At 43.7% G+C, this 24,238-nt stretch overlaps 1 protein-coding gene across 4 annotated transcripts in view; it reads right to left on the minus strand.

Annotated features, from left to right (window-relative positions):
* CSMD3 (CUB and Sushi multiple domains 3) overlaps nt 1–24,238 on the minus strand; it is a 1,198,342-nt gene that overhangs the window by 707,346 nt on the left and 466,758 nt on the right. For all 4 annotated transcript variants that reach the window (XM_050940462.1, XM_050940461.1, XM_050940464.1 and 1 more), the window contains 2 exons: nt 23,150–23,237; nt 3,482–3,606 (listed from right to left, as the gene is read on the minus strand). In XM_050940462.1, the coding sequence (XP_050796419.1) occupies nt 3,482–3,606; nt 23,150–23,237 (213 nt within the window). The remainder of the gene's footprint in view (nt 1–3,481; nt 3,607–23,149; nt 23,238–24,238) is intronic.

A 24,238-nucleotide genomic window follows, 5' to 3' on the forward strand; every position in this document is an offset into this window, starting at 1 on the left:
TTCAAAGTGCCCTCAGAAATGCAGCAGGGAGAGTGCCTTCTACTTCCTTCCACTATTTCCTCACTGCCAACCAGCCTCCTGGACAGGGCTGGCGCTACCATTTAGGCAGCCTAGGCAATCGCCTAGGGCGCCAGAATAATTGGTGGGCGCTGTTTTGCCGGATGGGGTGGCAGACAGCTCCGGTGGAGCTGCCGCAGTCCTGCCTGTGGACGGCCGGCTCCTTGCGCGGCTCCGGTGGACCGCCTGCAGGCATGACTGTGGCAGCTCCACTGGAGCCGCGGAGCACCAGACCCTCTGCAGGCACCACTGAGGCAGCTCCACCGGAGCCGCGGGACCAGCGCGCGGGGCGGCGAAATTGCCGTGCGCCTAGGGCGCTTAAACCCCTACGCCGGTCCTACGTCCTGGATATATTGGTGAAAGATGGTGGGACTCATTGGAAAAGTAGGCCAAAAAGCAGAGATAATTGTCAGTAGGGACAAGGCAGGGCCAGCTGAAATAAGACTTCCAGCATAACTCTGCCTCTTCCTTTATAGTGTCTGCCAGAGACCAGCGGGTTCAGAAATTAGTCTGCCCTACCAGGAAACAGTCTGAAAATTAGTCCTTTTCTTAAGGGTTAAAGGAAATTCATAATCTACAGCAGTATGTGTTTGTCTATATTTTAAGTGATGTCTCAGTTTTTTTCTCTCTTCAGAGTACCTAGTTTTATTTCTCCTGCAGAAATGCTTCAGACTCATTATAACTTTTACTTTAACAAATATGATCCTATGCCAGTTCCAGCTGGTATTTTTGTTAACTTCTAAAGTAAGCTAACACTTCCATTTTTATCAGGCAGATTTATACTCAGGCGCTCATATGAGAACCAGTTAGAAGGATTTATGTTGTTGAATCAAATGAATCTAATGGAATTGGAAATTTTTAGTTTAAAATTTTTCAGAGCAATCCCAGAACATAAATTTAACTAATTGTTAATATTCAAATTGCAATTTTTTCAAAAGTATACTTTCAATTGGTTTTGCAAAGATATAATAATTTATGTAAATTAACAAAAAGCTATAAGAGATTATATCTAGGGAGGACATCGGACATGATACTGAAAAACCATTCAGTTGAAATTTTAAAGGAGAGCAACAGATGCATCTTTTAAAATATAACTGTACCCGCTGCACCTACAGAACCCTTCACTGACACATGAAAGAATCTATTTATTGCACAATTGCTTGCTTTGTTTGTCCAAATGCTTGCTTGTGCACACAAATGTATATTTACAAAAGAGGCGTACATATATTTCTGCAGTTACTCCCATGGCACCTTTATTATCAAAATGGTATTTGTGCTAACAGTGATTCCTCTAAAATATTTGTTTTACACTTCACATATAGACCTTCAAAGAGCCAATTATTATTAATGTGTAGAAAAAACTTAATTTATAATCTGAAGACTCTATTCAATTCAAGAGTATAACAAAAACTGCTAATCAATCCACAAAATAAACCAAATTTGTGTCAAAGGTACTTTTAATGAAACTAATGAACACTATAAAGCATGTGCTGTATGACAAACTGCTATATCTATATTATCTGTTTATTTGTCTTTTCACCATATGTCACTATATTAACTGCTAATAACTTTCTTACTATGCATCATCTGCTCTGGAAAAAGCATGTACTACTTTTACTAAGTAGGAAAACTCAAAGATGTAAATGACACTCTCTCTTCAATTATCAGTTACATATTTTACCCTTGAATTAATTGGTCTTGTGAGATATTTAGTTAACATGGTACCTATATATATGTACAAAGACAATCAGCATCTCTAGCTTTCCCCCTGGATATAAACTTCTTTTTTTTTTAGCTTGGTTGTTAAACTTCCTTTTTATTTTACATTATTATTCAAATGTTTATGATTGCACAATGCATTCTTCACTGTAGTTACATTTGTAGAAATTCTCAAGGATAAATCCCAGATATTGGTTTTCCTTTATATTAATTTATACAGAAATTTATTGCTATACTTCTAAAGGCATACTGCACAGAGAAATGCGAAGAAATGTCTTTACTGACAGTTAGCAGGTGGCTGAAGGACATCTGACTGAAAAAACAAAAAAGGTAGTTGGTAATGCCTTTCAGAATTTCCTGAATGGCATGCATGTATCTTAGTGTTATAGGTATACATTACTGTTGATAACATTTTACGACGTTAATAGAATTTTTTAAGTGAAAAAATAAATGACAGTGACAATATACAATCGACATTCTAGTAGAGTGACTGTAATGGTGTAGCCACTTATTGAACAGCCCCTTGTGGTTAGGTGCGACAATACAGGCATCTATGAGTCCCATTTTGTGGGACTCAAATACTCCAGACAGCCTCTGTTACAACTCACAGCACCCTCTTTCTAGGGCTGGTTTAATATCAATAAAAATTCACACAACCTTCAGAGCCCTTAATCACAAAATAATTCAAACAATTGTTCAAATAGGCCTCAACATAAAGTCTAAAAATCATAATTCAACAAGCCATACTTTGCTCCAGTTCTTCAGCTACAGAGATCTTTCTCTGTCAACCTGCTCCACCTGAAGTTGTCAGTCCCCAAGCTCTTTTTGGTCTGAGCTCAGTTCCTGTCCCTGTTTGTTTGTCTGCTTGCTTGCGCGCTCTCCTCTCTCTCTCCCTCCAACACACACACACGCGCACACACACAAACACACACACACACTCTCTCTCTCTCTCTCTCTCATCACCAGGCTTTCCAGCCCATGGATATAGTGACAAAATTCAGTACCTCATGCAAAGTCCTTTCATTTTGTTCGAAGCTATTCTTCTTAATTTTGTCAAGTTATGAAATAATATTATTTAATATAACATATACCATATAGAGTATGGCAAAGTGACACAATTAACATTCATGTTCCCATTGGCCTAGAATACTGAAATTTGGAACATTCTTTCATCATGGGTTGCTGAGCACCAAAAAATTGAAATCCTAACATTTAACTTTTCCATTAGAGTTGACCCAAAGGTCAATCTTCATGATGGATTTCAACCATTCAAGCAGTACAGTTTTGAAATATGGGACATTCATTATGAACTAGTGATTGCATACACAATAATCACAAATTTGAAACATGAAATTTGTATCATAGGTCACTGAACAGTCATCTGTTTTACTTATTTACTGAAGTGAATGTCTGCCATTAGGCTCTCATTTATGGTAGGAAGCCTCCAATGAAAACCAATTGTATTTGTCAGGTTTTATTCAAGAAATGGTAAACAAATGTAATACCACATGCATTTTAAACAAAAAAGGATCGCTGATTAAAGAAACAAGGAAAAGAGGAGAGAAAACATTGATATATATTTTTTAAAAAAGAAGAAACAATGTGACATTATTTCAGTGTGACATCATTTCAATTGTAAAATAATGCAAAAGAGTAATTGTGAAAACCAATAAACCATGATAATAGTTTAAGAATTTGTCTTTACCTTTACACATGGGTCTATGATCACTCCATGCAGCAAACACTTCAGCTATTCTCTGACAGGTGATACTTTTTGCCCCCTGCAACACATAGTCTTCATCACAGGAGAATTGCACTGTTGTTCCCAAGCTAAAATCAGAGTGAGGAAAAAAGAATATACTGAGGTGCGATTTACAAATAATTAATACTCTTCTTTCTTAACCAAAATCGTATCAAGTGTCACAAATGCAGGGAACATTATGACTATGAGGCAACAGGAGTTCCAAATGGACACAAAAAAATCACTTATTTAATCTGGCAGACATTTCTTAACATAATGGAAGAGAACAGGAGAAAACTAAAAAAAGCAACTTTGGGACATCTGTGATTGCTATTATTCATGAAATGATGTTAATATTGGCTTCAAAAGGATACTGCTTGCTTGTTTTTTATATATGGAGGTAACCTTTGGTGCTTCAAACTTTGCAGAGAAGGAAACAGGAATCAAACAATGGAAAGCTGACAAAAAAAAATGTTGAGGAAACCAACACAACCTGTAAACATATTGCGATTGTGTTTTTGCTCTTAAAGATAAAGGTCCCTTCTTGTTTCCATAAAACAAAGAAAACAGAAGTCAAAAACAGCCAGCATGGACCTAATATGGTATTCTGAAACCACTATCTTGTTCTCTAGAATCAGAAATTTAATTTAAAAAAAAAAGTCTCTAGCTGTTTGTGAAGAACAACTAAAAAATGTGACCAAATGTAAACCACATAGAAACATCCATGTGAGGCTGCAGAGAGCCTGGAACAATAACTCAATGATGTAAGCTGCCCCATTCACCTCAGTGAGATGTTAAGTCAAATATCCAGTAATGACATTTTTTAATGTCAACATTGTTAACAACTTCATTCCTGATGTAAGAAAGATGTGGGAGAATCACAGATCAGCACAATGTATTGTAAGTGACATTTTGTTTTGGTTCTACAAGTGGGTGGTATTTGGAAAAATACCACCACTTATTTCCCTCCCTCCCCACCTCCACCCCTCATCCCCTAGTCAAGGAGACAATATTAAAGACACTAGCAAAGCCCAATGAGCATACTAACAGCCCCCTGAGGAGGAGCCAAGTGTCAGGCTGTATCATATTCTGAATATCCTCACAATCTACTATAATGCCATCACATTTTAGCAACTCACATGGGTGTACCTTATTTTGTGGGAGGAGTTTGGAAGAGTATCATCACCTTCTCCTCTTCCCCATGTTACCTCTCTTTTCAGAGGTAAAAAAAATTGTGATGAAACTTAGACCACATCATCACAAAATATTTTTATATATGTGAGCAGCTCCACTAACCGAATGTGACTACCGACATACATAAAGCTACTCAAATATGTAAATACTTATATGATTTGGGTCTAAAAGAGTTTTTACATTTTTATTTGAGAAATACAAAAGAACACAATATTCCCAGAAGATCTGGGATGAGGGCATAGCAGAACTCTGCAGAAGTTGAAAAGCAGGAAGACAGTGATTCTTATATATTTTTTTAATTTAAAAAAAATATTGAGATATTGACAGGTTTTTGCTTTATTTCAATTTCCAGGAAAACATATATGACAGAAAATAAAATATACCATGTTTATGTGATATTTTCCATTCTATGTATTGGATATACCACAATTATTCCAAATTACAAATTATTATTTGTATCATCATAGCACCTAGGAGCCTCAGTTATGTTCTCCTCACTACTACAGAACAAAAAAACTAGTTCATGGAGCTTATAACACACTGATGTGAAAGTAAACATAATGGACTAAATGTCTATTTCCAAATGGTACCCACTATACTTCTGTTGTCATTTCTTTTTGGTAATATATACAGTGTTCTTTTTAAATAAAGAATTATATACCACAGTAGTTGTCTAAAACTTGTTTAATTTTGTGTTACTCAAGATCATATATTTCATATTAATTTCATTACCCTTGATTAACAAAAACTATCTTCTTAGATTATAAACTGTGCAGGAAAGAAACTAATTCTATGTGTTGCACAATGCCTAAAACAATGAAATCCTGATCCTAACTGGGGCTTCTGGGTGCCAGCATAATATAACTATTTAACAGCAACAATAATAATAATGGCACATTATATAACTCAAATGCAGCAAGGTATTTAAGCATGTGAGCAGACTCACTGACTTAAAATAACTAACTGTCTGCTTATAATTATATACATGCTTAAGTATCTTCTTTAAACAGGGCCTAAAATAATTGCACTCTCAGGGTCAATCAAAATTTTAAAATACTGAACATGTAACCCACTATGTACTTTCCACCTCTGCACTATTACACATAATAAACCTTTTATTTCAAACAGGTTATATTGTGTCTCAATACATTCATTATTATTGTACCACCAGTTTTGCAAACTTTTTATTTCCCACCCCCCATATTCAACAATAGCAAGGTAGGGGAGTAATCTTTAGTTATAATACACATTTTGGTATGTTTTATAAAATATTTGTTGCCTTTGTAAAAATGTAAAATATTTTCTCATCTTTGCATAGTTGCTCACTTGTATCCTTAAGTTTTTTCATGTCAGTATTTGCTATTTTTTATTCAGCATTGTATGGTACAGGTATCAGAGGGGAAGCCGTGTTAGTCTGGATCTGTAAAAGCAGCAAAGAGTCCTGTGGCACCTTATAGACTAACAGACGGTTTGGAGCATGAGCTTTCATGCGTGAATACACGCTTCGTCAGATGCATCTGATGAAGTGGGTATTCACCCACGAAAGCTCATGATCCAAAACGTCTGTTAGTCTATAAGGTTCCACAGAATTCTTTGCTGCTTTTGTATGGTACAGAATACCTTTTATATTGAAAAAAACAGCAAGCTGCATTTGTTAATTTTACAAATCAGACACCATTTTCATCATCACTCATTCATTCTTCTTAACTAAATTTTCTTTAAAAAATATTCTTGCTTCCATATAATGGGATTCTAGCTCACCTGGATCTGGTATACAGGCTCCTCTATACAACGGGTGAGATGCTGTGTGATTCTGCGCTGGAGTGGCCCCCAGCATAATTACAGTCCCCCATCTAATTTATGGCAGCTTCCCAGGGCTGCCTGATGAGCCACAGTGTGGCCTGAAATCTTCACAACTGCATGCTAGAGCCTTGCCCCTGGCATGCCCCTCCAGCCCCCAGCCTTGCCCCCAGCATGCCAGAACTTGTGAGAGGGTCCTCAGGAGACAGCCTTACAACTGTCTTCCATAGTTCCTGCACTAGGGGAATCCTCCACGGCTAGATATTGGGCTTTTAGGCAGGGGCGGCTCTAGGGATTTTGCCGCCCCAAGCACGGCAGGCAGGCTGCCTCCACTGGTTTGCCTGCGGAGGGTCTGCTGGTCCCGTGCCTGCGGGAGGTCCTCCGAAGCCGCGGCACCAGCGGACCCTCTGCAGGCAAGCAACCGAAGGCAGCCAGCCTGCCGCCCTCGCGGTGCAGGCAGAGCGCCCCCCCCGCAGCTTGCTGCCCCAAGCATGCACTTGGCGTGCTGTGTCCTGGAGCCGCCCCTGCTTTTAGGGCTCCTTTACATTGCTCTGAGCCTTTTACTCAGTACAAAGAGGCTGGAGCAGGGGAGAAGAGCTCACTCAATCTGCTCGTTTGACTCAGCTCTTATAAATCTAAAGCTGATTCTGCCAGAATCTGAATGCTCTGAACTCCTGTTGCAGTGAAAGAGAGTTCAGAGCATTCAGTGCCTTGCAAGATCTGGCCTTTAAAGAGTAAGCACTGCATTCCTTATTTGTGCACATGTTTGATTGTTGTAATATGCTTTATTTCTTTATTGCCTGTTTCAATTCAGTTGACAGGCAAAAGATCCTGTTGGAGTGGCTGCAAGTGCAGAATGCACAGCTCACATTTTCCTTTTCAACTATTGAAATTTAAAGTACACACATGATGGAGCTAATTATTAAGGAAGAATTATACCAAAGAAAGAGGAGTGAAGCTCATAGAAAATTAGGATACTTTTCAAATTGCTTTAGGACCTAACACAATTGGGCCCTGTTCCAGTTTAGGGAGTGTCATGGGTTAGTCTTCCATCTAAGGTAGTAGTGAATAGTGGTCATCCCACCCCACCCCATGGTATGGCCCTAATAGATATAAGGGTCCTGTTAAAGAATGGCTATTGGGGAAGAAATCCTGATACTGTACATTTAAGGGACCAAAGCCTTGCAGAGAGGATAGGACAAGGCTCTCCTTTCACTGAACCAGCTGAGCAGCAGTTGGAAAAAGGAACCAGCTCAAAAGCCACCTCCCTCCATCACAGCAGGCAGACACCAGTCAGAGAAGACTCGCCTTTTGAACCTCCCAAAAGGAAAAGGTTAATTAGAAGAGTATTCAGCTGAAGAGAACTGGCACAACCTGAGCCACAAATGGTAAGAGGGCTGGAGGTGGAACTTCCACTTGAAGAAGGATAAGACTGATTAACCTAAGGCAAAGAGGCCTGAGAGATAACCCTAGCTCCTGTTGGAGGGCTGAGAGGGAACTCCTGCTTGAAGGAGGGAAATATTGCTTGACACTATATAACTTCCAGCTCTTGAGAAAAAGAGCGGGCTGAAGAAGGGGCTTCTGTTTAAAAGAGGGATAGATATACTATCCTATGGCAAGAAGCAAACCAGCTCCAGGAAAGAGGGCTGAGGAGGGAAGCTCCTGCTCAGAGACAGGAAAGACTGACTACTCTTGGGCAACAAATGCAGTTACTCATCACAGTCCAGTTGCTGCGACAAAGGCTTGGAATAGCTTTGAAGGAGCACCACCATAACTGGCAAAGAAGAAGTAGTTTCCAGGAGGCTCCAAAGTCCTGGGGAAGATTTTAAGAAGCTGGGCAAAGGTAGAAGAAGCCCAAAGAAAATGGCAGAGGGATTAAGTCCTTAACCACCTGAATTCTTGGGCTGGAATCCAGAGGAGAGGGTGGCTCAGTTTCCTCCATTCTTCCCCAGACTAGGAGGGAAGTACAGGCATCAGACAGAGAAGAGGTCAAGTAGCACAAGCCCCAGATGGAGATTGAGGACCAGGAGCAAAAGCCATTAGACTTTGAGGTTTCCTGTTTCAGATACTTTTCTGTTAACCCTGGAAGGGGAATAGATCGAGCAGTGACCTGGCTGCTGGGTTAGCCCACATCAAATGTCAGACTGCTGTGGCACCACAAGGACTAAAGGGGGTGCAACAATGAGGGAATCCCTGCAACAACACACCTGGACATCATGAAATACTCTGGAGTCACAGTAACCAGGAGCTTCTGGGCCATAATTAAACATAAAATAATAATAATATCGATGATGATAGATAAACCTAGACAAGCAACTCAGAGAAACTCATGACAGCAGGACAATAGCTTGATGGACTAGTTCAGGAAAGGCCTTCCATGCATAAGGAGTAGCTTGGCAGAAAGTGTGAAGGTGCTTTTGGAAGAGGAGAATAAACAGGCGATGAAGGCTGCTTGGTGAGTGGAGGTGGCAGCAGATAATTCAGCGACATGCAAAAATGAAAACGAAGGGAGGATCTCTGCTGGTAACGACCTTGTTGATAAGGACAAAAAACTTGCAGGTTAGGCAATGGAAGAGAAGAAGCTAGTGTAGGTGGCTCAAAAAGTGGGTGACACAGTCTCAATGATGGATCAGGAAGATGATCTTAGTAGTATCATGGATATGAAGGGACAAACCACTCTAATAGTGAGGTCATGAAAATCTAGACTTATAGATGGGTGAGAGAAGTGGAGATTTCAGTCAAAATCATATGATTTTGAAGATATTGACCCAAAATCAGTATATGAATGTATCTCAGAAGATATAATTAAGAGTCATACTTTTTCAGAAGTCAGGGTTATGTAGTAGTCAGTCTCAGCTGGCTACATGAGATTGGAAATTAAATGTTCCTCTGCTAACATATATTTATCTTGTAAGTATAAATAGGGTGGGGAAATTAAAAAAAAAACAACAGTATTGCACTATATCATAGACAGTGTGAGAAGTGATGAAGGTAGTTAATAAGAGGTGGGTGATGAAATACCATTCTGGAAAAGGAAATGAATAAACCTGAAAATAGCACACACAGAAGATCAACTTTAAAAGGCTTAAAAGATTCAAATAGATTACATCTAAAAATAAAGAAGCCACTGCACAGTGTCCAGAACTGGGGAACAGAATAAAAACTTGTTAAAAGAGCTACCACTATAAAGCAAAAAGACAAGATGACTCAAGCAGCACAGCCCTAAAACACTAAATTAATCTGATAGCTACTGAACCATTACCTACACAGGGAATTCAGACAGTAAAAGACGGTTACTCACCTATGTAACTGTTGTTCTTCGAGATGTGTTGCTCATATCCATTCCAATTAGGTGTGCGCGCACCGCATGCACAATTGTCGGAAGATTTTTACCCTAGCAACACTTGGGTCGGCTGAGTCACCCCCTGGAGTGATGCTGTTATGGCACCAGATATATACCCCTACCGGCCCATCAGCCTTTCAGTTCCTTCTTGCCAGCTACTCCGACAGAGGGGAAGGAGGGCGGGTTTGGAACGCATATGAGCAACACATCTCGAAGAACAACAGTTACAAAGGTGAGTAACCGTCTTTTCTTCTTCGAGTGCTTGCTCATATCGGTTCCAATTAGGTGAGTCTCAAGCCTTACCTAGGCAATGGGGTAGGACTGAGATGTCGCAGAATGCAACACTGCTGAACCAAATGCCGCGTCATTTCTGGACGGTTGCATCAATGCATAGTGTGACGTGAAGGTGTGCACAGATGACCAGGTAGCTGCCCAACATATCTCCTGGATGGGTACGTGGGCCAGGAAGGTGGCAGATGAAGCTTGAGCCCGAGTAGAATGGGCGGTGAGCTGGCTAGTTGGAACGTGAGCCAAGTCATAACAGGCACGGATGCAAGACATCACCCAAGATGAAATTCGCTGCAAGAAGACCAGAAGGCCCTTCATCCGGTCTGCCACTGCTACAAAGAGTTGAGGTGTCTTTTGAAAGGGCTTTGTTATTTTGATGTAAAAGGCGAGAGCCCTACGAACGTCCAGGGAATACAACTGTTGCTCCCAGCGTGAGGAATGCGGTTTCAGGAAGAAGACCGGGAGGAAGATGTCCTGATTGACGTGGAAGGCAGATACCACCTTAGGGAGGAAGGAAGGGTGGGGTCGCACCTGTACCTTGTCCTTATGAAAAACTGTATATGGGGGGTCCGCTGTGAAGGCCTGAAGCTCGGACACTCGCCTTTCCGATGTAATGGTGATGAGGAAGGCTATCTTCCAGGAGAGGCACAGCAGTGAGCAGGTGGCTAGCGGCTCAAAGGGGGCACCCATGAGCCTGGATTTAACCAGATTGAGGTCCCACATCGGGGACAGACGTCGAACCTGCGGGTACAAGCGCTCCAGGCCCTGGAGGAACCTGGAAACCATGGGGTCCGAAAAGACAGAGCGCCCGCTCTCCTCTGAATGGAAGGTGGAGATGGCCGCCAGGTGTATCTTTATGGACGAGACCGCTAGGCCGTGCTGTTTCAGGGACCAGAGATATTCCAGGACAGTAGGAACTGGTGCCTGTGTGGGGAGAATATTATGCTGAGCGCACCAGTAGGAGAAACGCTTCCACTTGGCCAGGTATGTCGACCTAGTGGAAGGCTTCCTACTACCCAGGAGCACCTGCTGGACCAAGGTGGAGCAATGTAACTCGGACTGGCTTAACCACGCAGCATCCATGCTGTGAGGTGAAGGGACTGCAGGTCTGGGTGGTGAAGTCTGCCGTGGTCTTGTGTAATGAGATCCATCCAGAGGGATAGGGGAATTGGATCGGTCACCGACAGGTTGAACAATGTGGTGTACAAGTGTTGTCTCAGCCACGCTGGAGTGATCAGAATTAGATGGGCCTTGTCTCTGCAGACCTTGAGTAGGACAAGCGGGAGTGGTGAAAAGGCATAGAGGAGATGGTCTTTCCACAGTATCAGGAATGCGTCAGAGACTGAGCCCAGGGAGCATCCCTGGAAGGAGCAGAACATGTGGCATTTCCGATTCTCGCGAGAGGCGAAGAGGTCTATGTAGGGAAAGCCCCACTTTGGGAAACAGAATGGATGATGTCCGGATGAATCAACCACTCATGAGTCAGGAAGGATCTGCTGAGGTGATCCGCCAGGGTGTTCTGAGCCCCCGGGAGAAAGGACGCTAACAGATCAATGGAATGTGCTATACAAAACTCCCAGAGGTGAATGGCTTCCTGACAAAGGAGGGAGGAGCGTGCTTCACCCTGATTGTTTATGTAAAACATGGCCGTTGTGTTGTCCATGAACACTGTAACACAACGGCCCTGGAGATGCTCTTGAAACACTAGGCAAGCTAGACAAACCACCTTCAGCTCCCGAACATTAATGTGCAGGGTCAGTTCTTGTGCCAACCAGAGGCCTTGTGTACGGAGACCCTTGAGGTGGGCACCTCAACCCAGAGATGACGTGTCCACGGTCAGGGCCATCAAAGGTTGCAGTGGGTGGAATGGCATCCCTGTACAGACCAGGGTGGGAGTCAGCCACCAGGCCAAGGAGCCTAAGATGTCCTGGGGAACAGTGAGGATTATGTCCAGGCTGTCGCGGCCTGGCCGGTATACTGAGGCGAGTCAAGTTTGAAGTGGACGGAGGCGTAATCTGGTGTGTTTGGTCACAAAAGTGCAGGTGGCCATGTGACCTAGGAGAGCGAGACAAGTGCAAGACGACACGGTAGGGAAGTTGTGAAGGCCCTGAATTATTGCTGCCATCACCTGAAACCGGGACTGTGACAGGCAGGCTCTGGCAAGACTGGAGTCCAGGATCACTCCAATGAAGTCTATTCTCTGTGTGGGTACCAGACTGGACTTCTCAATGTTGATCATCAGGCCTATTTGTCTGAAGAGATCTTTGACGATAGCCACATGATGCCGCACTTGCAGCTCCGAGGTACAAACCAATTGTCGAGGTATGGGAAGACGTGTACTCGACGACGATGGAGGGAGGCTGCGATGACGGCCATACATTTCGTAAAAGCTCATGGGGACATAGAGAGGCTGAATGGAAGGACCGTGAATTGAAAGTGCTGCTGGTTGACCACAAAGCAAAGGTACCATCTGTGTGGTGAGTAAATCGCAATGTGGAAATATGCGTCCTTCATATCGAGGGTGGCATACCAGTCCCCAGGGTCCAAGAACAGGATAATGGTTCCCAGGATACCATGCAGAACTTCAACTTTATCATGAATTTGCTGAGTCCTCGCAGGTCTAGGATCGGTCTTAGACCTCCCTTTGCTTTGGTGATTAGGAAGTAGTGGGAATAAAATCCCTTGCCCCTCATGTCTTTTGGTACCTCCTCTACAGCTCTGATAGTTAGGAGCATCTGAACCTCTTGTAAGAGGAACTGCTAGTGAGAGGGGCCCCTGAAGAGGGACGAGGAGGAAGAGTGGGAAGGAGGGGGGGAAAAAAACTGAAGGTGGTATCCCAATTCCACCGTGTGCAGAACTGAACAATCTGAGGTCAATTGGGACCACGCAAGGAGGAAAAAAGGAGAGGCGGTTGCAGAAGGGTGGAGAAGGATCCGGGAAAGAGGCTGGTGCACCGTCCTCGGGTGCCCCTTCAAAAGTTTTGTTTGGGCCCTGCCGGTGGTTTAGGGGGGCCCTGATTCTCACCTCCTTGGGAACCAGACTGCCTCCTGCAATTACCCCGGCCATGTCTTCTCCCGAAGTTCTGTTGTGGCCTGGGGGGGGTAGTTACGCTGAGGCTGGGGGCGGAAGGGTCTGCGCTGGGTCACTAGGGTATGCATCCCCTGGGAGCGCATAATTATCCTATTGTCCTTTAGGCTTTGAAGCCTAGGGTCAGTTTTCTCAGAAAATAGCCCCTGGCCTTCAAAGGGCAAGTCCTGTATAGTCTGCTGCAGCTCAGGTGGAAGGCCTGATACCTGGAGTCAGGAGATGCGTCTCATCGCCACTCCTGAAGCCAGAGTTCTAGCCACAGAATCCGCTGCATCCAAAGAAGATTGGAGGGAGGTTCTCGCTACCTTCTTCCTCTCTTCCAGCAAGGCTGCAAATTCTTGGTGGGAATCCTGCGGAATAAACTCTGTGAACTGCCCCATGGAGGTCCATGTTTTGTAGTTATACCGGCTTAGGAGGGCTTGCTGGTTTGCCACCCTAAGCTGGAGGCCCCCAGCAGAGTAAATTTTGCTACCAATCAAGGCCAGGCGCCTAGCCTCCTTGGACTTGTTGGCCATGATGTTCCCTCTCGTTCATGGATTGCACCACCAGGGAGCAAGGATGGGAGTGCACATGCAGGTATTTGTACCCCTTTGAAGGCACCAGGTACTTCCTCTCTACTCCTCTGGCCGTGGGAGGAATAGAGGCTGGAGACTGCCAGATTGTATCCACATTAGCTTGGATAGTGCGAATAAATGGCAGGGCCACTCTGGTAGGGATGTCTACAGATAAAATGTCTACCACTGGGTCCTCTATCTCAGGGACCTCCTTCATCTGTAAATTCATATTCTGTGCCACCTGTCTCAGAAGGTCTTGATGAGCCCTCAGGTCAATTGGGGGAGGGCCAGAGGAGGATGTGTCTGCCACGGTCTCATCGGGTGAGGAGGAGGAGGAGGAAAGGCCAGGGACAAAAGGGTCCTGCGGGGGCTCCTGCTGGTGAAGGTCTTGAAGACCGGCGTCAGGCACAGGTGGGGCGTGGGTGTCCGCCGGAGGCACAGCAGCATCATCCATGACCATGGAGGGGGTCGGCTTACGGTTGCCTCTGCTACATGGTGTTCCGAGGGGGCTGACTATGGTGCAGCTGAGAGAACACCTTGGGCCTGACGGTATGCCCAAGGTGTCCAGAAGGACCACTGAGGGGACCCTGTTCATGACCTTGACTCTCTGCAAAGGTGTGGCTGGCTGTCTCCAAGTCATGACCCTGAATGTAATATCCGCTACTGGCCTGAGACGACACTGAAGTGTGTCTCGAAGGCCAAGGAGGGGCTGAAAGTCCTTGAGTGGGTGCTGTGTCCCGAGCTGACAGGTCGCGGGATGGCACCGGGGAATGGTACTGAGACCTCTGTCGGTACCATGATTGGGACCAGGACCTACAACCGTAGCGGATCTGGATCTCGATCTCCTTTGCCGAGAATGGCTGAGGGAGGACTGGTGCCAGGACCAGTGCTGGGACCTGGATTGGTACCAGGTATGCCGTGCAGGTGAACAGGAGGCTCAGTGGTGCCGCGAGTGCGACCGGTACCGCGATGGAGAACAGTGCTGGGACTGCGAGCAGCGCCGGGACCGGGATCGGCGGTGAGACCATAATCGTCGGTGGGACCAAGAGCTGGATCGGTGCCTCTCAGTGACTCCCACGGAGGGCGGCCTCATCAAGGCAGGCTTGCCTATGGATTGTATGACCCGCATCAGTGGTGCCGGGGGTTGAGGCAGTCCGGGCTCCGTCAGCGCAATAAATTCACGCGCGATGTAGAAAGTCTCCAGAGCGGATGGGAAACTGAGCTCAACCACGGTGTGCACCGGGGAGCTTTGGGGCACCGGACTTGATGGCCCTTGCGGGACCGGAATTGACGGTGCCGTGACCAGCGGTGCCGCAGCAGATAACTTAGTCGAGCGATCCGACCTGGACAGGTGCTCCGACTGAGATATGGATAGTGCCGAGGCTGCAAGAGTCTTGTGCTGTTTCCTGGGCCGCGGAGATAAGGAGCGGTGCTGTGATGTCATCGGTGCCGGAGAGGGCCGTTGCTAGGGCTCTTTCGCGGTACTGGAGCGCTCTGAAGCTGAAGGAGCGCTTCGGACTGATGACGTTTGTTCAGCGCTTGGTACCGAGGGTGCTGGACTAAGTGCCGCTTCCATGAGGAGCTGCTTCAAATGAAAGTCCTGCTCCTTCTTTGTCCTAGGCTTAAAGGCCTTACAAATGCGGCGCTTATCAGGGAGGTTGGATTCCCCGAGGCACTTAAGGCAGGAGTCGTGGGGATCCCCCGTTGGCATCGGCTTTCGGCATGCCGAGCACGGTTTGAAACCCGGTGTCCTAGGCATGAGCCCCGGCACCGGGGTGGAGAAAAGGGGATAAGCCCTGATCTCCCAACAACTATATACGCTAACTATACACAAATGACTAAAGACTAACTATAACTGTAAACTACTGAACTATCAACAACTAACTGTAGAGAAACTATGAGGAAGGCTAGGGAAGTGGAGATCAGCTAAACCATGCTCCACAGTTTCAACGACAGTCACGGGCTGCCGATGGGCCGGCAGGGGTATATATCCGGCGCCATAATTGTGCCACTCCAGGGGGTGACCCAGGCAACCCACCAAGTGTTGCTAGGGTAAAAATCTTCCTACTATCGTGCATGCAGCACATGCACACCTAATTGGAATTGATATGAGCAAGCACTCGAAGAAGAATGAAACATTCTATATGTCAGAATTTGCACAGGATTCACGGGACTTAAAAAGTGTAGGGTTTAAAATATGGCCTGAGAAGTCCTAAAATGCATCCCTGACCTGCATTTCTCTGTAACTTTTTCTGTAAAGGGAAAACAAAGTCTGAATTTCTAGGAAACACAATGAACTTCCCTATCCATAAAGAAAGGTGCAAGTAAATATGGTTGGGTGCATTTCTTGTTGATTTTCTGAGTTGGTATCAGTGTCAACTTCCCTTTGTTCAAAATGAGATAAAGATGATCAAGGACACATAATGTGAACTGAACATGAAAGAGGACACATTCTCTGGACTTGACTTTCTCCAAACTATTATCAAGGTACAAGAAAATATAAATTCCTCTCTGAAGTATGCTATCACTACAGCCATGCATTTGGTAAAAATGTGAGGCACTTAAGACAGATCAAAGAGAAGCACAGTGTACCAATAGTGGTGACCTGACACTACAAACCTCAGAAACCTCCTGTGGCTTAGAATAATTGTCACATGGAAATAAACATCCTGAAGGTCCAGGGCAGCAAACCAGTCAATGATTTAACATTGGAAGGATCGATGCTAAGTCACCATACAGAGCCTCTTATATGTGATGAATTTGTTGAGGCCACGTAAATTGAAGATAGACCTCTCTCAGCTCCCAGCACACATGAAATCTGGACCTGTGGAAGGAGCAGTAGCTCATAAGAGGGGCCTCTGAAGAGGAATGGGATGGGAAGGAGGGATCCACAGGAATCGAAGGCATACCCGATCTTAGGGTGCTTAGGACCCATTTGCCCATGGTTAGTGCGTGCCAAGCACCAAAAAAGTGACACAGCCTGTCCCCAAACTGGGGAAATAGAGGCATGGAGGTCATAGCTGGAATGATGTCCTGGACCAGAAAGTCAAAATAGCTGCCTGCTCAGTGTTGATGGAGGACAATCTGTTTGGCTAAAGTTAGACCCCCAAGGCTCTTCTCCTCTGTGATCTATGTCCTTTCCTGGATAAATCCTGCTGTCTAGTAGGGAAGGACAACTTGCTGAACATACTCTGTGAGCAATATTGCTTCTATTGCAGATGCCCCCCATAATGGCATCTCCTTGTGGCTGGGGTATAAATTTCCAATGAACATAAAGTAGCTTTGATTTTTGTTGGAGGAAAATGATAAGACCTATCACCAAAAGGTAAATCATCTAAGCTTGGATGAAATCTGCAGCTATAGTGGAATTTTGCAATTGTGAAGATGTTCTCATGGCCACAGCTAATGCCAGAATACTGGATGAAGCATCTGCCATGTCTAGAGGCATCTACAACAAAGTTTTGGCCCCTAGTTGGCCATCCACAATGAATACATTAAACTCCTCTCTGGAGGCTTCTGTCAACTTATCTATGAACTTGGACACAGCACCCAAATTAAGCAAGTGATATATTGATAAGAGTACATGATGGTTTGCAATGCACATCTGTAAAGATGAAATTGTGTAAACCTTTCTCCCCATCAAGTCTAGCCTATTAAACTCTTTGTCCTTGGAGATAGACTTATACCCTCCCTTCTGAGATTGGTCATTCACCACTTACCACTACAAATCTGTTGAAGTCTCAGAGAATTGACTATAGGTGAGAAATTGCTTGAGACCAAGCCTGTAATCTCTCAAAATTTAGACACTACATAACGTGTTGCTGTTGTTGTTTTTTTGTTTGTTTGTTTTGCAGTGGTATGAATAGAATTAATTTCTTACCAGTACACTGCATGCATGGGAAGGACACAAAGAGGGAGCACTACCAAAATGCGGGGACAGTGACCTCCCCACGTGACCACTTGCAGGACTCCTCCTCACCCCGCCCCCAGCCCAGGGCCCCCATGCTCTCCCTATCCCCTTCCCATGATCCATCCCACGTTACCTGGGAGGGGGCTCTGTCCTCTTCCCACTGTGCTAGAGACTTCTGATTCATAGGGCTCTCCAGAATTGCAGCGGTGAAAGAAGCAGAACGTGGGGCTGCTAGGTGGCCCCATGATGGCAGCTCCTCCTGAATGGCTGTACTACCCCCAGCCCTGCCTCTAGACTTTCATGCAGCTGCTTCTTCTGATTCCAGTCTGGGGTCTGTACAGCAGCCCCGTTGGTGGACAGGGCTGGGATCAGGGGTCAGGGCGGTACAACCGCACCGGAGGAACTGCCAGCATGGGGCCACCCGCTGACTCCACATTCTGCCCCTCCTATGTCTTTCAGGTACAGAGTACTGGCTACAAATATCTTACTGGTACAGGGGACCGGACTGGATCGCCATACTTGCACCACTGTGTTTGTTCATACCAGTCTTTTTTTTCTCTTGCTTAGTATCACTTAAATCTCTGTTTTTTATAAATAAACTTAGTCTTATTTTACCACAAAACCATCTCAGTGCTGTGTATTAAAGTGAAGTGTGAGTTTTTAACTAACCTAACAGGCTGGTGTATATGCTGTCCTTATGGAGGCAGCAAACTTAATTTCAGAAATGTCACAGTGAGAGAATCTGGACATTGTACAGAGACTCAATCCCAGACAGGGCAAGGAAATGATCAGCCTCATCTGAGATCCAATACGAGGATAGCATCAGTATTGTGGATGAATGCCTTGGATACTGGAGGCATCATACTTGCAACTGGTACTAGAACAAATGACAGTGCCAGAGACAAAGTCAGTACCAAGCCTGATCATGAGGTCTGTAGCACAGACATTTTTGTAGTCAAAGATAGTGTTTGCACCAAAGAGCTCATCAGTACTGAAAAAGACACAGAGTGCAGAGTTGCAGCCAGAGTTCACTTGGTCAGTGTGGAATACAGTGCCAAAACCATGCAATCCAACTAGACAGTGCCATGGGCACAACAGGAGAAGATGAGGAAGAAGCCATAGTCACAGAAAGCACCTGAACTGCTGAGGAATCTGTAACAAAAAGGCAGAGCTGGTCTGATGCCACCAGGTATGCCAATGGTGTGGAAACTGTCAGTATTGACACAAAAGTCATGGGTGCTGGACTCAACAGATGTCCCCAGGCCAATACCAGAGTTAATGACACAGTATACATCCAATGTCAGCATGGTATCCGGGCAGGAGTTGTTAGATGGCCAAGCTCCAGCCTACTAACCAATCAACAATCCTCTTAGAAGATGATGCTGAAGCTCCCTGATCTCTAGAGGTCTTGGCAGAATAACCAGAGAGTCTGGAGTGTGAAGTGTGCATGCATTGAATGTGGGGAAGTGTTGGTTGAGGGCAGCCTCTGGAGCAGGGTCTGGACTGATCTGGTGTGGGAAGAATGAAGTATCTAGACAGGACAGCATGTTGAGGTACAAGTCAGAGAGAGGAGCTGGGAGGTAATGCAGGTATTAATGACAAGTTTTGAATAGGATTTCCTCTCCACTTATTCTGTGTTTAAAATGCTGTCTAAACTCCATGAAGACAATGAAGATGAAGGTCTTCTAATCTGTGCCCCTTCCTTGATTATTTCTTGCAGTATATTTTCTAGTACTTTGGCCAATGCAAGTTTCAATTCTCCAAACAATGGGGCTTCCACCATTGCCTATGTGAAACTGCTCTACATTCTAATAGATTTCAGATAGGATGTTTGATATTTTTATCTAAATTACTTGCTCTAAATTTTATCCCACTGTTCCTAGTTATAACCTCCTTTCCATCCCACACCTGTCCTTTCTTACTTAAACTATAAATTACTTTCAAAAATAGTGTTTATACCACTAGAGACACAAACTTCAATACCAGATGGCAGTAGATATACATGCACAAGATAATGCCAATATTATAGTTATTTTAAGTAGAACTCTATAGCCACAGTAAAATATGGCACTTGGCAGATCAGCCACAAATGCTGAGCACTGTAGATCACAGGCTCTCAAACCTGGCTGATTAGGTATAATTCTAAGTGGTATTCTGGGACTACGTTCTATCTATTTTGTATAATGAACATGTGCAAACATAGTGCCTCCAGAAAGCATACGTATACATACTGCAGGCTACATACTGCAGGCTACCATGACAAATGAAAATCATCTAAGTACATGAGACATATCAGAAAAAGAAAATCAACTAGTTCTTAGCATTACAATTACTACAGCTGAATCTCTGAAAGTTACACTGGTAACTGTCTGTATAGCTATTGATAACATTAGAAAATGCAGTCTTCTCACAAGAGAGATTTTCTTCTTTTTTCTGTCCTTTAAATTGCAAGCATAAAAATAAACTTTCAAAACTACCCACAGATTAACTTTCTCATCTTTATCCCCATAGCCAGCTGATATATAACTCGATTCTTATTTCCACTGCTTCTATGCTTGTGTAATTTTTTTTTGTCTGGGAATCAAGCTTTTCTGGTGGCTTGAGTCTCTCCGTGTTGCTTGACTGATCTATTTCTAGCTGCTGCTTTGTTTTCCTTTCACTCATACTCTCTTCCTCACTGTGCATCTCTGTAGGCTGACTACTGCCACCGTATTTCCTGAACCTTGTCTTGGGAGAGGACTCCATGTTTCTAAAATTAAACTGGCTCCTTATTAAGAGAACTATTTACAGAGGTTCTATGCTTGCAGCTAGCATTCCAGCCATGTGCAAAGAGACTGACTTTCTGGAAACTCCTCAAAACTCTTCCTTCCTGAAACCTGTGCTTCTCTCTCCAAGCTCTATGCAGGTTGCTACAGCAATGTGCAAGGCGTAGAGCAGTGAAAGGTGGGAAGGACAGGCACACTGGCTGCCTATCCCACCGCCATGCTCCAATCACTAGAAGCACCCAACACAATCATTGCATGCAGCCCAACATCCAGACTTCAAGGGGCCTTTTTGACAGAGATAGTTGGTGGGGAATCAGTTGAAGATGCCTGGGTCAGCTGTTTTGATGACTTGGAGTAGCTATGGGTAATCTGGTGGAGCTGGTTAGGCTAGTTCCTCACCCTACATTGCTGTTGGTTCAATTACCTATCACCACCGCCTTCTCCTCCTCCTTTATCCGGCTGTTCCTTCCTGGTGGTATCCATCAGGAAGAGTGGTGTGACAAGAGGAGGAGAGTCCGCTTAGCTGTCTGCTCATCAGGTGCCACGGCAGACCAGTGGTAGGATGAGCTACTGCAGGCATATGCCTACTGCTTGCCCATAGGTTAGCTGATTACGTGATAATTCTGCTGTGATGCAGGGCAGGCAGACAGGGGCCTGCAGGGAGAACGATCCCATGAGATGCATGGATTAATGAAATAAATTGACTAGCCTGTTTTTCATTTCTCAGCTCGGGAGGGAAAGGTAGAATTAATTAAGAGTGAACTTGTTTTTAAAATCCCTTCCTATTCAAGAATCTCAGATATCACTTGTTACACCAGGAAGGATTTTTCCCCAAATATTATTTTTAACTAGACTTGACTGCTTCCCTGTGTCCCCAGTGTGCATATACAAGCTCCGAGGCTTCAGCCTACCACCTCTTCGAAGAATAAATGCTGCCTTGGCACTGCACCAGACTCATCAGTTGAATATCTGTATCCCAGGGAATAAAGAGAGTGAGCTCTGCCTGCCTCCATTGTCACCACAGTTCATGTAACAATCTGCATTGCTTGCAATCTGCCATTACCTTCCTCTGCTAATTACATTTTCAAAAGGGCTGAATATTGCCACAGTCTCCCCATAGCAGACCCAGTATACTCAAGGGGTTCAGGAGAGCCTGCTCACCTGCTTCTGACATCTGGCTTGATTTTACCTGCTAATTCACTATAGCTGCACTACTTATTATGAAGTATTCCTATTATTAACGATGACTTAAGTATCAACAATGTGCTTCGTCTTATGAAACACAGGAAATAGAGCTGGTTCCTGCTCTGATGGGTTTATAATTTGAAAAAATTGCAGAGAAGATAGAACACTGTGGGATTCGCAGAAATGGGAGTTGCAAATATGTTGGTTTGCTTGGCTTTTATATTTTTATTTTGACTGTTAGCTTACTTCCAATGATGAGCTGTAGAGACTTATCTGAAGTCTGTGAGCCCCCTGTAAAAGAGATGGCCTTTGGGGTCTCTCTCTTTTTTTTAATGAAAACTAAAGGTGAGATTTTAAAAAAGTATCTAATTGAATTAAGCACTTAAATCCTATTGAATTTAAATCAGACTTTGGCAACTAACTCACTTAGGCACTTTTGAAAATCTCACCCTAAATCTCTAGTATCCCCTCTCTCTTATTTTCCCTCAAAAGTGCACCAGTTTTCATTTTTTCAAGGCTAACACCCATTTTTGTTAATTGTCAAGACTATAAAGGAGTATGCACCTCAGCTCCAGTGCTGTAGGAGGCAGCTATGACAGCGTAAAGGAATATGCAAACAGTTTTTAAATAAAACAAGTTAGTAAAGTTTCATGTGTGCCCCAAATCCTCTCACTAGCCCTCCATAAGATGCTTAGATTGCTCTAGTGCATATTGGTGTGTTAATTAAGGAGAGAAAATTAATTATATATCAGGGAGGGAGAGAGACAGGAAAAAAATGTTTCACAACAACCCCAAAACCATTACATCCTGTTTCAGTTATTAAAATTATCAGCTATCGCCATTATTGCCAGGACTGCAACAGCAGCTCACAGGGGGATTTCCTTCTTGTAGGTGCACATGGGGACGTGTACCGGTAGGCTGGAGAAACTCTAACACTGACAACTTCTCTAGACTGCAAGAGATGAAGCAAGCTGCTTCTACACTGATTTGAGACAGCTATCACCACTGCAGCCTGCCTCTTGCCTCACCAGTGCATGCCTGCCTAGTCCTGACCCTGCCTGATGACCATTAAAATGGTACTTTGAATGAGCCTGAAATTTGTCAGCTAGTGGAAACCACTTTGACTAGCCTGAAGTTATCTGTTTTCCTCCCTCTTCCCTCAAACTATCTTAAGTGTCCCACAAAAGCCTCAATTTCTACATATAACCCCTATATTTGTAGGAGTAAGGTAGCTGAGTATTTAAGAAAGAACTATTTTAAATAACCTTCCTCAATTAAAGTCCTTGGAAATCCCCAGCTATTTGTACCATTTCCCAGTATGCTGCAGAGAGCTTTACCCTTAATACTAAAATATAAATAGTGGACTATATTTTGCCATCTAATTTTAAATAGAATTCACCAAAGATTGGCCAGTGGTCTTGGTATACTTTTAAAAATATATATTTTAATGTTTCTCAACAATGTATGTATTATAGAAATAATACAATGGTAAGGTTAATGTGTTACCTAAAATCTGAGCCTAGTCGTTTTCCATTTTCTGGTTCTCCAGGATCTGGACACAAATTGGATGCCTGTTTAATACCTCCTTCATTTACTGCAAAAGAAAAGAAAAACAACACACTTTTAGGAAACCAAGAAATATGATGTTTTGGACAATTAATACTTTGAAAAACTCACTTTAGCTACAATGTTGCTTCTTCAAAAACACCAGTTATTAGATTTTGGGGTAGATCACAATCTCCAGTTTCAATACATTTATTTTCTTTCAGTGATAAGTGCATTTTTAAAGTACGTTTTATATTTCTATACAGCAAATTCTAGAAGTCTTATGATAATAGAAAAAAGTACCAAATAGCTCTGTTTATTTGCTCATCATCTTATTGAATCCATATACATTACTTTTATTTCTTTACAAAAAGAAATATTTAAAGTTAATGAACTCTTCATTAACATTTACTGTAACTTGTGGGAAATTTTCCTCTGCTCTTGCCTTCTCTCCTAGTGTCTGTCCTGCTTGCCTTGTGTCGATGACAAAACCAGTGGAGTTGGTTCAGATAGGCCTTAATTAGTGGTGTGAATCCAAATATCTCAGAATTTGGAGACATGGGGGAAGCTTCAAGATCTGAACCAGCTTTGACTTTCACAAATTTCTTAAACTGAACCAAACCAAACCCTCGGAGCTGGATATTACCAAACCCGAGGGTTTGAAAACTTTATGTGGATTTTAACTTTTTAGCTTGGATTCATCTCTTCTTATTAGAAAAAGATTAAGAACTGATCCAGTGCCTTTTACACACACAACCTTTTACTTTAGTGGAAGCTATGCATATATAAAGAGTCTAGTATTGATACCCAAATTAGTGTATTTTTAAAATAGTTTGCACTGTCTAGTTTTGTCATATTTTACACACCGTGTTTGTTCTACTATAAAACAAAAAGAAACATTTATAGTTTGCAAAAGTTCCAATTCCAAAAAATACTTCTAGGCCAGTTTACTTCTGTTTGTCCTAGTTGTATACTGAATTAAGAGTTGATGATCATGAAATAAATCCGTATCACAGGCGGCTGGTCAGCTGTTACCTGAGGAATGTTTAG

This window comes from Gopherus flavomarginatus, chromosome 2 (assembly GCF_025201925.1).
Source record: "Gopherus flavomarginatus isolate rGopFla2 chromosome 2, rGopFla2.mat.asm, whole genome shotgun sequence".
Lineage (NCBI taxonomy): Eukaryota > Metazoa > Chordata > Testudines > Testudinidae > Gopherus > Gopherus flavomarginatus.